The 13,924-nt window shown below is 51.5% G+C and overlaps 1 protein-coding gene across 1 annotated transcript in view; it reads right to left on the bottom strand.

The window, feature by feature from the left end:
- Window positions 1-6,141, bottom strand: part of LOC138793310 (mucin-2-like) — a 43,913-nt gene extending 37,772 nt beyond the window's left edge. Inside the window, exons 1-3 of the mRNA XM_069971834.1 lie at window positions 6,071-6,141; window positions 5,765-5,856; window positions 3,644-3,655 (exon numbers count right to left, since the gene is read on the bottom strand). Of these exons, the coding sequence (XP_069827935.1) occupies window positions 3,644-3,655; window positions 5,765-5,856; window positions 6,071-6,141 (175 nt within the window). The remainder of the gene's footprint in view (window positions 1-3,643; window positions 3,656-5,764; window positions 5,857-6,070) is intronic.
- Between the last annotated feature and the right edge of the window lie 7,783 nt (window positions 6,142-13,924).

The raw sequence follows: 13,924 nt of genomic DNA, 5'->3' as shown, positions 1-13,924 counted from the left end.
CATCCTCTTGTTCCACCATCATACCACTACACCCCCATCATCCTCTTGTTCCACCACCATACCACTACACCCCCCATCATCCTCTTGTTCCATCATCATCCTCTTGTTCCACCACCATACCACTACACCCCACATCATCCTCTTGTTCAATCATCATCATACCACTCCAACCCCCCATCATCCTCTTGTTCCATCATCATACCATACTACACCCCATCATCCTCTTGTTCCATCATCATACCACTACACCCCCTATCATCCTCTTGTTCCTTTATCATACCACTACACCCCCATCATCCTCTTGTTCCACCATCATACCACTACACCCCCATCATCATACCATTACACCCCCATCATCCTCTTGTTCCACCACCATACCACTACACCCCATCATCATACCACTACCCCCCCCATCATCCTCTTGTTCCACCATCATACCACTATACCCCCCATCATCCTCTTGTTCCACCACCATACCACTACACCCCCCATCATCATACCACTACACCCCCCATCATCCTCTTGTTCCACCATCATACCACTATACCCCCCCATCATCCTCTTGTTCCACCACCATACCACTACACCCCCCATCATCCTCTTGTTCCATCATCATCATCATACCACTACACCCCCATCATCCTCTTGTTCCACCATCATCATACCACTACACCACCATCATCCTCTTGTTCCACCATCATACCACTATACCCCCCATCATCCTCTTGTTCCACCATCATACCACTACAACCCCCATCATCCTCTTGTTCCACCATCATACCACTACACCCCCCATCATCCTCTTGTTCCACCACCATACCACTACAACCCCCATCATGCCCTTTAAAACAAAAAAATCTTTACTCACCTGAATGGTTCCTCTAGTCTTCTTGTCACGCGCGCTGGCGGGCTTACCGCGGCTGGGGGCGGGGCTTCCAGCGGAGGGGCGGAGCTTCGCGGGACCTGTTTTTTTTTTGCCCTCAAGATGCTCCCAGCCCCGCAAGTCAGCCGGCCCCATCCCAGCCGCCTCTTGTGATCGCAGGCAAAACATTGCTTGCGGTCACAAGAAGGAGCGGGATGGGAGCAGTACAGTGGCAGTACAGTAGCGGCCCGGTCGCGGCGACCGCTGCGACCGTGATAGCTACGCCACTGAATGCCGCCCCCATGATAACAGCTGGTGGCTCAGGTCGCCTCATCATTGCGGCGCCACTGGCTGTAGTTATTGGATATAGTTATTGGCTGTAGTTATTGGCTGTAGTTATTGGGGTTAAAAGCAGAAGACAGATCTCTACTTTACTGCTCTGATAACCTCTGACCTCTGTTCTCCAGTCAAGTAGGAAAGAAAAATGTGCAGAGCTCCGTGTAGAGGTCAGGGGTTATCAGTGCAGCAGCAGTAAAGCAGATATCTCCTTGTCTTCTGAGCTTTGGGTCACTTACATACTGCAGTACATAAGGGGTTAAGCAGAAGGTAGTCTGCTCCTGCACCTGTATAATGGGCCCAATACAGTGGAGTGACAGAGTTAGCAGCCATTGGCTCCCCGCTCTGCCAGTTGTAGCTGCAGCCAGGATTCTGCCTCTGGCCACAAGAGATATATACACTGTATATATATATCTATATATATATATATATATATATATATATATATATATATATATATGTGCGTGGTGCGCAGTGTTTTGTGATGTACATAGGGGAGGGGCCCCATGAATCCTAGCCACGCCCCTTGCTGGCATGTTATACCTTATGGTATTACTTCACAGCACGCGGCACATGTTTGTGCTGTTTATGTGTATATAGGATTAATAGGTTCCTTGCATCAGCTACTTGCTGCTTCCTGGTACTATGGGGTCACCCTAATGATTGTGGGGGTCACCAGATTTTGCATTGACCCTTCGTCAGGGCAGGACTGGGTCAGGGCAACTCTGGCCCTATGAAACTTCTGGGAGTCGTAGTTCTACCTACAAAATATATATTGTTTTATTAATGTAAAATGATTACCCCAGCGTTATGTATTTTGTTGGGAGAACTACAACACCCAGGAGTCCCTGAAGGTCTCTAGCTGCCAGGGCATGATTGGAGTTGTAGTTCCCAATCCATGGGGTTGGGTCGGACATAGTCCTGGGGTTTTGTTATTACAACACTCTCCTTCTAGACTGGCAGGGGGCGTGGCCTTAGAGGGGCTTGTTGGATTGGTAGAGGCCGGATCCATTGTGAGCGACCGTTATGTCCACCATGATGATCTGGTAAACGGCCACCCTGAGTAGTCATACGGTAAGTGGCCGGGGTACTTTAGGGCTATTATCACTCCCAGGCCGGCCCTGCTCTTCCTGGTCATTTTTAAGTGTTTTTACATGTTTTTGTGGTGTTTTATGATAAAAATAAAGATTTCCATTGGACGGTCTATTGTGTGTGTGTGTGTGTGTGTGTGTCCGTCCGTCCCGCACTATGGGCAGCACCATATCAAAAGTTTTGTGTGAGTGGAGTACCCCTTTAAGCCAAGTCAACACTGGTTCAGAAGGAGAGGTGACCCATCTGTAGAGAGTGCTGCGGTGTGCAGAGAGTGCTGCGGTGTGCAGAGAGTGCTGCGGTGTGCAGAGAGTGCTGCGGTGTGCAGAGAGTGCTGCGGTGTGCAGAGAGTGCTGCGGAGAGTGCTGCGGTGTGCAGAGAGTGCTGCGGTGTGCAGAGAGTGCTGCGGTGTGCAGAGAGTGCTGCTGTGTGCAAAGAGTGCTGTGGTGTGCAGAGAGTGCTGCGGAGAGTGCTGCGGTGTGCAGAGAGTGCTGCGGAGAGTGCTGCGGTGTGCAGAGAGTGCTGCGGTGTGCAGAGAGTGCTGCGGTGTGCAGAGAGTGCTGCGGTGTGCAGAGAGTGCTGCGGTGTGCAGAGAGTGCTGCGGAGAGTGCTGCGGTGTGCAGAGAGTGCTGCGGTGTGCAGAGAGTGCTGCGGTGTGCAGAGAGTGCTGCGGTGTGCAGAGAGTGCTGCGGTGTGCAGAGAGTGCTGCGGTGTGCAGAGAGTGCTGCGGTGTGCTGCTGTGTGCAGAGAGTGCTGCGGTGTGCAGAGAGTGCTGCGGTGTGCAGAGAGTGCTGCGGTGTGCAGAGAGTGCTGCGGTGTGCTGCTGTGTGCAGAGAGTTCTGCGGTGTGCAGAGAGTGCTGCGGTGTGCTGCTGTGTGCAGAGAGTGCTGCTGTGTGCAGAGAGTGCTGCTGTGTGCAGAGAGTGCTGCTGTGTGCAGAGAGTGCTGCTGTGTGCAGAGTGTGCTGCTGTGTGCAGAGAGTGCTGCTGTGTGCAGAGAGTGCTGCGGTGTGCAGAGAGTGCTGCGGTGTGCAGAGAGTGCAGCGGTGTGCAGAGAGTGCAGCGGTGTGCAGAGAGTGTTGCGGTGTGCAGAGAGTGTTGCGGTGTGCAGAGAGTGCTGCGGTGTGCAGAGAGTGCTGCGGTGTGCAGAGAGTGCTGCGGTGTGCAGAGAGTGCTGCGGTGTGCTGCTGTGTGCAGAGAGTGCTGCTGTGTGCAGAGAGTGCAGCGGTGTGCAGAGTGTGTTGCGGTGTGCAGAGACCCATCACCTCTTTCTAATAAAGAGCGACTGTCCTGGATAGGGAGGGAGAATGTGTGATTGTGACCATTAGTCTACAGGTAGAAGCGTGCGGGATACTCACATGACGTAAAGTCTGAAAGACAAAGCAAATGGAAAACAGTTACTAAAATGATATCTGCAAAAAATCCATAATCCATAATAATAAATAATCAATAATCCATAATAAATAATACGAGTCTAAGCGGAACCGTAAATGATGGATTCAAAAGCTGCAAAGCTTTAAACCTGTTCATAGATGTCGTGAGAATTCTGGACCTCAGTGGTGACTACTCAGGGGAGCAACAAGAGGTGAGGGGTGCGGGAAAAGCTGGGGGGGTGGGGGAAGGACTGGGGAGGGGTGCAAGAAGGGCTGGGGAGGTGCGGGAAGAGCTGGGGGGGCGGAAAGGGCTGGGGAGGGGTGCGGGAAGAGCTGAGGGGGGGCTGTAAGGGCTGGGGAGGGGTGCGGGAAGGGCTGGGGGGTGGTAAGAGCTAGGGGGGGTGCGGGAAGAGCTGGGGGGGGGGCGGGAAAGGCCTGGGGAGGGGTGTGGGAAGGGCTGGGGAGGGGTGCGGGAAGAGCTAAGGGGGGGGGCTGGAAGGGCTGGGGCTGGGGGGTGCGGGAAGGGCTAGGGGGTGCGGGAAGAGCTGGGGGGGGCGGAAAGGGCTGGGGAGGGGTGCGGGAAGAGCTGAGGGGGGGCTGTAAGGGCTGGGGAGGGGTGCGGGAAGGGCTGGGGGGTGGTAAGAGCTAGGGGGGGTGCGGGAAGAGCTGGGGGGGGCAGAAAGGGCTGGGGAGGGGTGCGGGAAGAGCTGAGGGGGGGCTGTAAGGGCTGGGGAGGGGTGCGGGAAGGGCTGGGGGGGTGGGTAAGAGCCGGGGGGGTGCGGGAAGAGCTAAGGGGGGGGGGGGGGGAAAGGGTTAGGGAGGGGTGCGGGAAGGGCTGGGGAGGGGTGCGGGAAGAGCTGAGGGGGGGCTGGAAGGGCTGGGGGGGGGATAAGAGCTGGGGGGGGCGGAAAGGGCTGGGGAGGAGTGCGGGAAGGGCTGGATATTGGTGCGGGAAGAGGTGGGGGGGGCTGGAAGGGCTGGGGGGGGGTACACAAAGCCTGAGCGGCAACATAATGGGGGGCGATCTGCAAAACCAGCAATCAAGAGATACAAAACACAACTAGTAATTAAGGCTAAAATAACATTATTCATCGTCTTCAGTAACATCGGGTACAAGTCCCAAGTAACACAGGCGGAGGCGCTCACTCCTACACTGCCAGCTAAAGTTTCTGAACCTCTGGGGAATACCCCCACCCCGCCAACCCCCAACTGACACCCTACCATCTACTCCCGCCCCCAGCCCCACCGACCCCTCACCCCCCCCCCCCGCCGACACCCACTGACACCCTCCCATTTATCCCCGCCCTGCCGACCCCTCACCCCCCCGCCGACCCCCACTGACACCCTCCCATCTATTCCCTGCCCCCCCACCCCGCCGATCCCTCACCAACACCCCGCAGACCCCTCACCAACACCCTCCCATCTATTCCCGCCCCCCGCCATGCTGACACCATCCTATCTATTCCCGCCCCCCCGCTCTGCAGACCCTCTCCCCCCACCGACACCCTCCCATTTATCCCCACCCTGCCGACCCCCACTGACACCCTCCCATCTATTCCCTGCCCCACCCCCACCATGCCGACCCATCACCGACACCCCACCGACCCCTCACCAACACCCTCCCATCTATTCCCGCGTCCGCCATGCTGACACCATCCTATCTATTCCCGCCCCCTGTCCTGCAGCCCCCCTCCCCCCCACCGACACCCTTCCATCTATTCCCCCACTATGCTGACCCCCCACTGACACCTCCCATCTATTCCGTGCCCCCCCAATGACCTCCACTGACACCCTCCCATCTATTCCCTGCCCCCCATCCTGCAGACCCGCCCTCCCCCCCACCGACACCCTCCCCCCCAACTGACATCCTCCCATTCATTATCCCCCTCCCCACCCTGCAGACCCCCCTCACCCATCCCCCCCACTAAAATGCAGACCCCCACTGACATCCTCCCCTCTATTACCCCACCACCTACCCCAACGACCATCCACCCCACCACCCCCATCATTGACACCCACCATCCCCTATGTGACTGTTGGGAATTGTTATCCGTTGTTCCAAAGGACACTATAACGTAGACGGAAACAGATGGATGAGACACTTACTAGTTTGTGACAGACACACATTGAAGCAGATGGTCAGAGCGACAGCCCCCACCCAGAAGGACGCGGCGCTCATCTTCTTCACTGACTCCGACCTATGAAACAAACACACATTCTTATTCTTTTATTCTATAGTAATTGGGCTTGACGCTCACTATAGTGGAATGATACGTTGCGTTCTTCATGCCCCCCCCCCCCCCGACTGTCTGACTAGTTATGTCACAATAATAAGTAACGGCCCAAACCGCGCACATTTTATTACAAACAGGGAATGTTGTCGTAAAAAGACATGTTTTGTAGGTTCTTTACCCAGAAAATGAAGGTGCCGGAGCGGGAGTACTGACAAAGCTAAAAAAGATGGACCAAGCCGCATCAGTCATGGGACACAGTGCTACTGGGTGTACATCAGTCACAGGAAACAGTACTACTGGGTGTACATCAGTCATAGGACACAGTACAACTGGGTGTACATCAGTCATAGGACACAGTACAACTGGGTGTACATCAGTCATAGGACACAGTACAACTGGGTGTACATCAGTCATAGGACACAGAGCTTCTGGGTGTACATCAGTCATAGGACACAGAGCTGCTGGGTGTACATCAGTCATAGGACACAGAGCTGTTGGGTGTACATCAGTCATAGGACACAGAGCTGCTGGGTGTACATCAGTAATAGGACATAGTACTGCTGGGTGTACATCAGTCACAGGACACAGTACTGCTGGGTGTACATCAGTCATAGGACAGTACTGCTGGGTTTACATCAGTCATAGGACACAGAGCTGCTGGGTGTACATCAGTCATAGGACACAGAGCTGCTGGGTGTACATCAGTCATAGGACATAGTACTGCTGGGTGTACATCAGTCACAGGACACAGTGCTGCTGGGCGTACATCAGTCATAGGACACAGAGCTGCTGGGTGTACATCAGTCATAGGACACAGTACTACTGGGTGTACATCAGTCATAGGACACAGTACTGCTGGGTGTACATCAGTCACAGGAGACAGTGCTGCTGGGTGTACATCAGTCATAGCACACAATACTGCTGGGTGTACATCAGTCATAGGACAATACTGCTGGGTGTACATCAGTCATAGGACAGTACTGGCTGGGTGTACATCAGTCATAGGACACAGTATTGGTGGGTGTACATCAGTCATAGGACAGTACTGCTGGGTGTACATCAGTCATAGGACACAGAGCTGCTGGGTGTACATCAGTCATAGGACACAGAGCTGCTGGGTGTACATCAGTCATAGGACACAGTACTACTGGGTGTACATCAGTCATAGGACATAGTACTGCTGGGTGTACATCAGTCACAGGACACAGTACTGCTGGGTGTACATCAGTCATAGGACAGTACTGCTGGGTGTACATCAGTCATAGGACACAGAGCTGCTGGGTGTACATCAGTCACAGGACACAGTACTGCTGGGTGTACATCAGTCATAGAACACAGAGCTGCTGGGTGTACATCAGTCATAGGACACAGTACTACTGGGTGTACATCAGTCATAGGACATAGTACTGCTGGGTGTACATCAGTCACAGGACACAGTACTGCTGGGTGTACATCAGTCATAGGACAGTACTGCTGGGTGTACATCAGTCATAGGACACAGAGCTGCTGGGTGTACATCAGTCATAGGACACAGAGCTGCTGGGTGTACATCAGTCATAGGACACAGAGCTGCTGGGTGTACATCAGTCATAGGACACAGTACTACTGGGTGTACATCAGTCACAGGACACAGTGCTGCTGGGTGTACATCAGTCATAGGACACAATACTGCTGGGTGTACATCAGTCATAGGACAGTACTGCTGGGTGTACATCAGTCATAGGACAGTACTGCTGGGTGTACATCAGTCATAGGACACAGTATTGGTGGGTGTACATCAGTCATAGGACAGTACTGCTGGGTGTACATCAGTCATAGGACACAGAGCTGCTGGGTGTACATCAGTCATAGGACACAGAGCTGCTGGGTGTACATCAGTCATAGGACACAGAGCTGCTGGGTGTACATCAGTCATAGGACACAGTACTACTGGGTGTACATCAGTCACAGGACACAGTACTGCTGGGTGTACATCAGTCATAGGACAGTACTGCTGGGTGTACATCAGTCATAGGACAGTACTGCTGGGTGTACATCAGTCACAGGACACAGTACTGCTGGGTGTACATCAGTCATAGGACACAGTACTACTGGGTGTACATCAGTCATAGGACAGTACTGCTGGGTGTACATCAGTCATAGGACAGTACTGCTGGGTGTACATCAGTCATAGGACACAGTACTACTGGGTGTACATCAGTCATAGGACACAGCTGCTGGGTGTACATGAGTCATAGGACACAGTGCTGCTGGGTGTACATCAGTCATAGGACACAGTGCTGCTGGGTGTACATCAGGCATAGGAAACAGTACTACTGGGTGTACATCAGTCATAGGACACAGTACTACTGGGTGTACATCAGTCATGAGACAGAGTGCTACTGGGTGTACATCAGTCATAGGAAACAGTACTACTGGGTGTACATCAGTCATAGGACACAGTACTACTGGGTGTACATCAGTCATAGGACACAGAGCTGCTGGGTGTACATCAGTCATACAACAGTACTGCTGGGTGTACATCAGTCATAGGACACAGTGCTGCTGGGTGTACATCAGTCATACAACAGTACTGCTGGGTGTACATCAGTCATAGAACACAGAGCTGCTGGGTGTACATCAGTCATACAACAGTACTACTGGGTGTACATCAGTCATAGGACACAGTGCTGCTGGGTGTACATCTATCATACAACAGTACTGCTGGGTGTACATCAGTCATAGGACAGTGCTGCTGGGTGTACATCAGTCATAAGACACAGTACTACTGGGTGTACATCAGTCATAGGACACAGAGCTGCTGGGTGTACATCAGTCATAGGACAGATGAGCTGCTGGGTATACCTCAGTCATAGGACACAGTACTGCTGGGTGTACATCAGTCATAGGACACAGTACTGCTGGGTGTACATCAGTCATAGGACACAGTACTGCTGGGTGTACATCAGTCATAGGATAGTACTGCTGGGTGTACATCAGTCATAGGACACAGTACTACTGGGTGTACATCACTCATAGGACACAGAGCTGCTGGGTGTACATCACTCATAGGACACAGAGCTGCTGGGTGTACATCAGTCATAGAACAGTGCTGCTGGGTGTACATCAGTCATAGGACAGTACTGCTGGGTGTACATCAGTCATAGGACACAGAGCTGCTGGGTGTACATCAGTCATAGGACACAATGCTGCTGGGTGTACATCAGTCACAGGACACAGTACTGCTGGGTGTACATCAGTCATAGGACACAGTACTACTGGGTGTACATCAGTCATAGGACAGTACTGCTGGGTGTACATCAGTCATAGGACAGTACTGCTGGGTGTACATCAGTCATAGGACACAGTACTACTGGGTGTACATCAGTCATAGGACACAGCTGCTGGGTGTACATGAGTCATAGGACACAGTGTTGCTGGGTGTACATCAGTCATAGGACACAGTGCTGCTGGGTGTACATCAGTCATAGGACACAGTACTACTGGGTGTACATCAGTCATGAGACACAGTGCTACTGGGTGTACATCAGTCATAGGAAACAGTACTACTGGGTGTACATCAGTCATAGGACACAGTACTACTGGGTGTACATCAGTCATAGGACACAGAGCTGCTGGGTGTACATCAGTCATACAACAGTACTGCTGGGTGTACATCAGTCATAGGACACAGTGCTGCTGGGTGTACATCAGTCATACAACAGTACTGCTGGGTGTACATCAGTCATAGAACACAGAGCTGCTGGGTGTACATCAGTCATACAACAGTACTACTGGGTGTACATCAGTCATAGGACACAGTGCTGCTGGGTGTACATCTATCATACAACAGTACTGCTGGGTGTACATCAGTCATAGGACAGTACTGCTGGGTGTACATCAGTCATAGGACAGAGCTGCTGGGTGTACATCAGTCATAGGACACAGAGCTGCTGGGTGTACATCAGTCATAGGACATAGTACTGCTGGGTGTACATCAGTCACAGGACACAGTGCTGCTGGGCGTACATCAGTCATAGGACACAGAGCTGCTGGGTGTACATCAGTCATAGGACACAGTACTACTGGGTGTACATCAGTCATAGGACACAGTACTGCTGGGTGTACATCAGTCACAGGAGACAGTGCTGCTGGGTGTACATCAGTCATAGCACACAATACTGCTGGGTGTACATCAGTCATAGGACAATACTGCTGGGTGTACATCAGTCATAGGACAGTACTGCTGGGTGTACATCAGTCATAGGACACAGTATTGGTGGGTGTACATCAGTCATAGGACAGTACTGCTGGGTGTACATCAGTCATAGGACACAGAGCTGCTGGGTGTACATCAGTCATAGGACACAGAGCTGCTGGGTGTACATCAGTCATAGGACACAGTACTACTGGGTGTACATCAGTCATAGGACATAGTACTGCTGGGTGTACATCAGTCACAGGACACAGTACTGCTGGGTGTACATCAGTCATAGGACAGTACTGCTGGGTGTACATCAGTCATAGGACACAGAGCTGCTGGGTGTACATCAGTCACAGGACACAGTACTGCTGGGTGTACATCAGTCATAGAACACAGAGCTGCTGGGTGTACATCAGTCATAGGACACAGTACTACTGGGTGTACATCAGTCATAGGACATAGTACTGCTGGGTGTACATCAGTCACAGGACACAGTACTGCTGGTGTACATCAGTCATAGGACAGTACTGCTGGGTGTACATCAGTCATAGGACACAGAGCTGCTGGGTGTACATCAGTCATAGGACACAGAGCTGCTGGGTGTACATCAGTCATAGGACACAGAGCTGCTGGGTGTACATCAGTCATAGGACACAGTACTACTGGGTGTACATCAGTCACAGGACACAGTGCTGCTGGGTGTACATCAGTCATAGGACACAATACTGCTGGGTGTACATCAGTCATAGGACAGTACTGCTGGGTGTACATCAGTCATAGGACAGTACTGCTGGGTGTACATCAGTCATAGGACACAGTATTGGTGGGTGTACATCAGTCATAGGACAGTACTGCTGGGTGTACATCAGTCATAGGACACATAGCTGCTGGGTGTACATCAGTCATAGGACACAGAGCTGCTGGGTGTACATCAGTCATAGGACACAGAGCTGCTGGGTGTACATCAGTCATAGGACACAGTACTACTGGGTGTACATCAGTCACAGGACACAGTACTGCTGGGTGTACATCAGTCATAGGACAGTACTGCTGGGTGTACATCAGTCATAGGACAGTACTGCTGGGTGTACATCAGTCACAGGACACAGTACTGCTGGGTGTACATCAGTCATAGGACACAGTACTACTGGGTGTACATCAGTCATAGGACAGTACTGCTGGGTGTACATCAGTCATAGGACAGTACTGCTGGGTGTACATCAGTCATAGGACACAGTACTACTGGGTGTACATCAGTCATAGGACACAGCTGCTGGGTGTACATGAGTCATAGGACACAGTGCTGCTGGGTGTACATCAGTCATAGGACACAGTGCTGCTGGGTGTACATCAGGCATAGGAAACAGTACTACTGGGTGTACATCAGTCATAGGACACAGTACTACTGGGTGTACATCAGTCATGAGACAGAGTGCTACTGGGTGTACATCAGTCATAGGAAACAGTACTACTGGGTGTACATCAGTCATAGGACACAGTACTACTGGGTGTACATCAGTCATAGGACACAGAGCTGCTGGGTGTACATCAGTCATACAACAGTACTGCTGGGTGTACATCAGTCATAGGACACAGTGCTGCTGGGTGTACATCAGTCATACAACAGTACTGCTGGGTGTACATCAGTCATAGAACACAGAGCTGCTGGGTGTACATCAGTCATACAACAGTACTACTGGGTGTACATCAGTCATAGGACACAGTGCTGCTGGGTGTACATCTATCATACAACAGTACTGCTGGGTGTACATCAGTCATAGGACAGTGCTGCTGGGTGTACATCAGTCATAAGACACAGTACTACTGGGTGTACATCAGTCATAGGACACAGAGCTGCTGGGTGTACATCAGTCATAGGACAGAGAGCTGCTGGGTATACCTCAGTCATAGGACACAGTACTGCTGGGTGTACATCAGTCATAGGACACAGTACTGCTGGGTGTACATCAGTCATAGGACACAGTACTGCTGGGTGTACATCAGTCATAGGACAGTACTGCTGGGTGTACATCAGTCATAGGACACAGTACTACTGGGTGTACATCACTCATAGGACACAGAGCTGCTGGGTGTACATCACTCATAGGACACAGAGCTGCTGGGTGTACATCAGTCATAGAACAGTGCTGCTGGGTGTACATCAGTCATAGGACAGTACTGCTGGGTGTACATCAGTCATAGGACACAGAGCTGCTGGGTGTACATCAGTCATAGGACACAATGCTGCTGGGTGTACCTCAGTCATAGGACACAGTACTACTGGGTGTACATCAGTCATAGGACACAGTACTGCTGGGTGTACATCAGTCACAGGACACAGTACTGCTGGGTGTACATCAGTCATAGGACACAGTACTACTGGGTGTACATCAGTCATAGGACAGTACTGCTGGGTGTACATCAGTCATAGGACACAGTACTACTGGGTGTACATCAGTCATAGGACACAGCTGCTGGGTGTACATGAGTCATAGGACACAGTGTTGCTGGGTGTACATCAGTCATAGGACACAGTGCTGCTGGGTGTACATCAGTCATAGGACACAGTACTACTGGGTGTACATCAGTCATGAGACACAGTGCTACTGGGTGTACATCAGTCATAGGAAACAGTACTACTGGGTGTACATCAGTCATAGGACACAGTACTACTGGGTGTACATCAGTCAAAGGACACAGAGCTGCTGGGTGTACATCAGTCATAGGACAGAGAGCTGCTGGGTATACCTCAGTCATAGGACACAGTACTGCTGGGTGTACATCAGTCATAGGACACAGTACTGCTGGGTGTACATCAGTCATAGGACACAGTACTGCTGGGTGTACATCAGTCATAGGACAGTACTGCTGGGTGTACATCAGTCATAGGACACATTACTACTGGGTGTACATCACTCATAGGACACAGAGCTGCTGGGTGTACATCACTCATAGGACACAGAGCTGCTGGGTGTACATCAGTCATAGAACAGTGCTGCTGGGTGTACATCAGTCATAGGACAGTACTGCTGGGTGTACATCAGTCATAGGACACAGAGCTGCTGGGTGTACATCAGTCATAGGACACAATGCTGCTGGGTGTACCTCAGTCATAGGACACAGTACTACTGGGTGTACATCAGTCATAGGACACAGTACTGCTGGGTGTACATCAGTCACAGGACACAGTACTGCTGGGTGTACATCAGTCATAGGACACAGTACTACTGGGTGTACATCAGTCATAGGACAGTACTGCTGGGTGTACATCAGTCATAGGACAGTACTGCTGGGTGTACATCAGTCATAGGACACAGTACTACTGGGTGTACATCAGTCATAGGACACAGCTGCTGGGTGTACATGAGTCATAGGACACAGTGTTGCTGGGTGTACATCAGTCATAGGACACAGTGCTGCTGGGTGTACATCAGTCATAGGACACAGTACTACTGGGTGTACATCAGTCATGAGACACAGTGCTACTGGGTGTACATCAGTCATAGGAAACAGTACTACTGGGTGTACATCAGTCATAGGACACAGTACTACTGGGTGTACATCAGTCATAGGACACAGAGCTGCTGGGTGTACATCAGTCATACAACAGTACTGCTGGGTGTACATCAGTCATAGGACACAGTGCTGCTGGGTGTACATCAGTCATACAACAGTACTGCTGGGTGTACATCAGTCATAGAACACAGAGCTGCTGGGTGTACATCAGTCATACAACAGTACTACTGGGTGTACATCAGTCATAGGACACAGTGCTGCTGGGTGTACATCTATCATACAACAGTACTGCTGGGTGTACATCAGTCATAGGACAGTGCTGCTGGGTGTACA

This window comes from Dendropsophus ebraccatus, chromosome 5 (assembly GCF_027789765.1).
Source record: "Dendropsophus ebraccatus isolate aDenEbr1 chromosome 5, aDenEbr1.pat, whole genome shotgun sequence".
NCBI classification, from domain to species: domain Eukaryota; kingdom Metazoa; phylum Chordata; class Amphibia; order Anura; family Hylidae; genus Dendropsophus; species Dendropsophus ebraccatus.
This window is presented reverse-complemented; position numbering and strand designations above follow the sequence as displayed.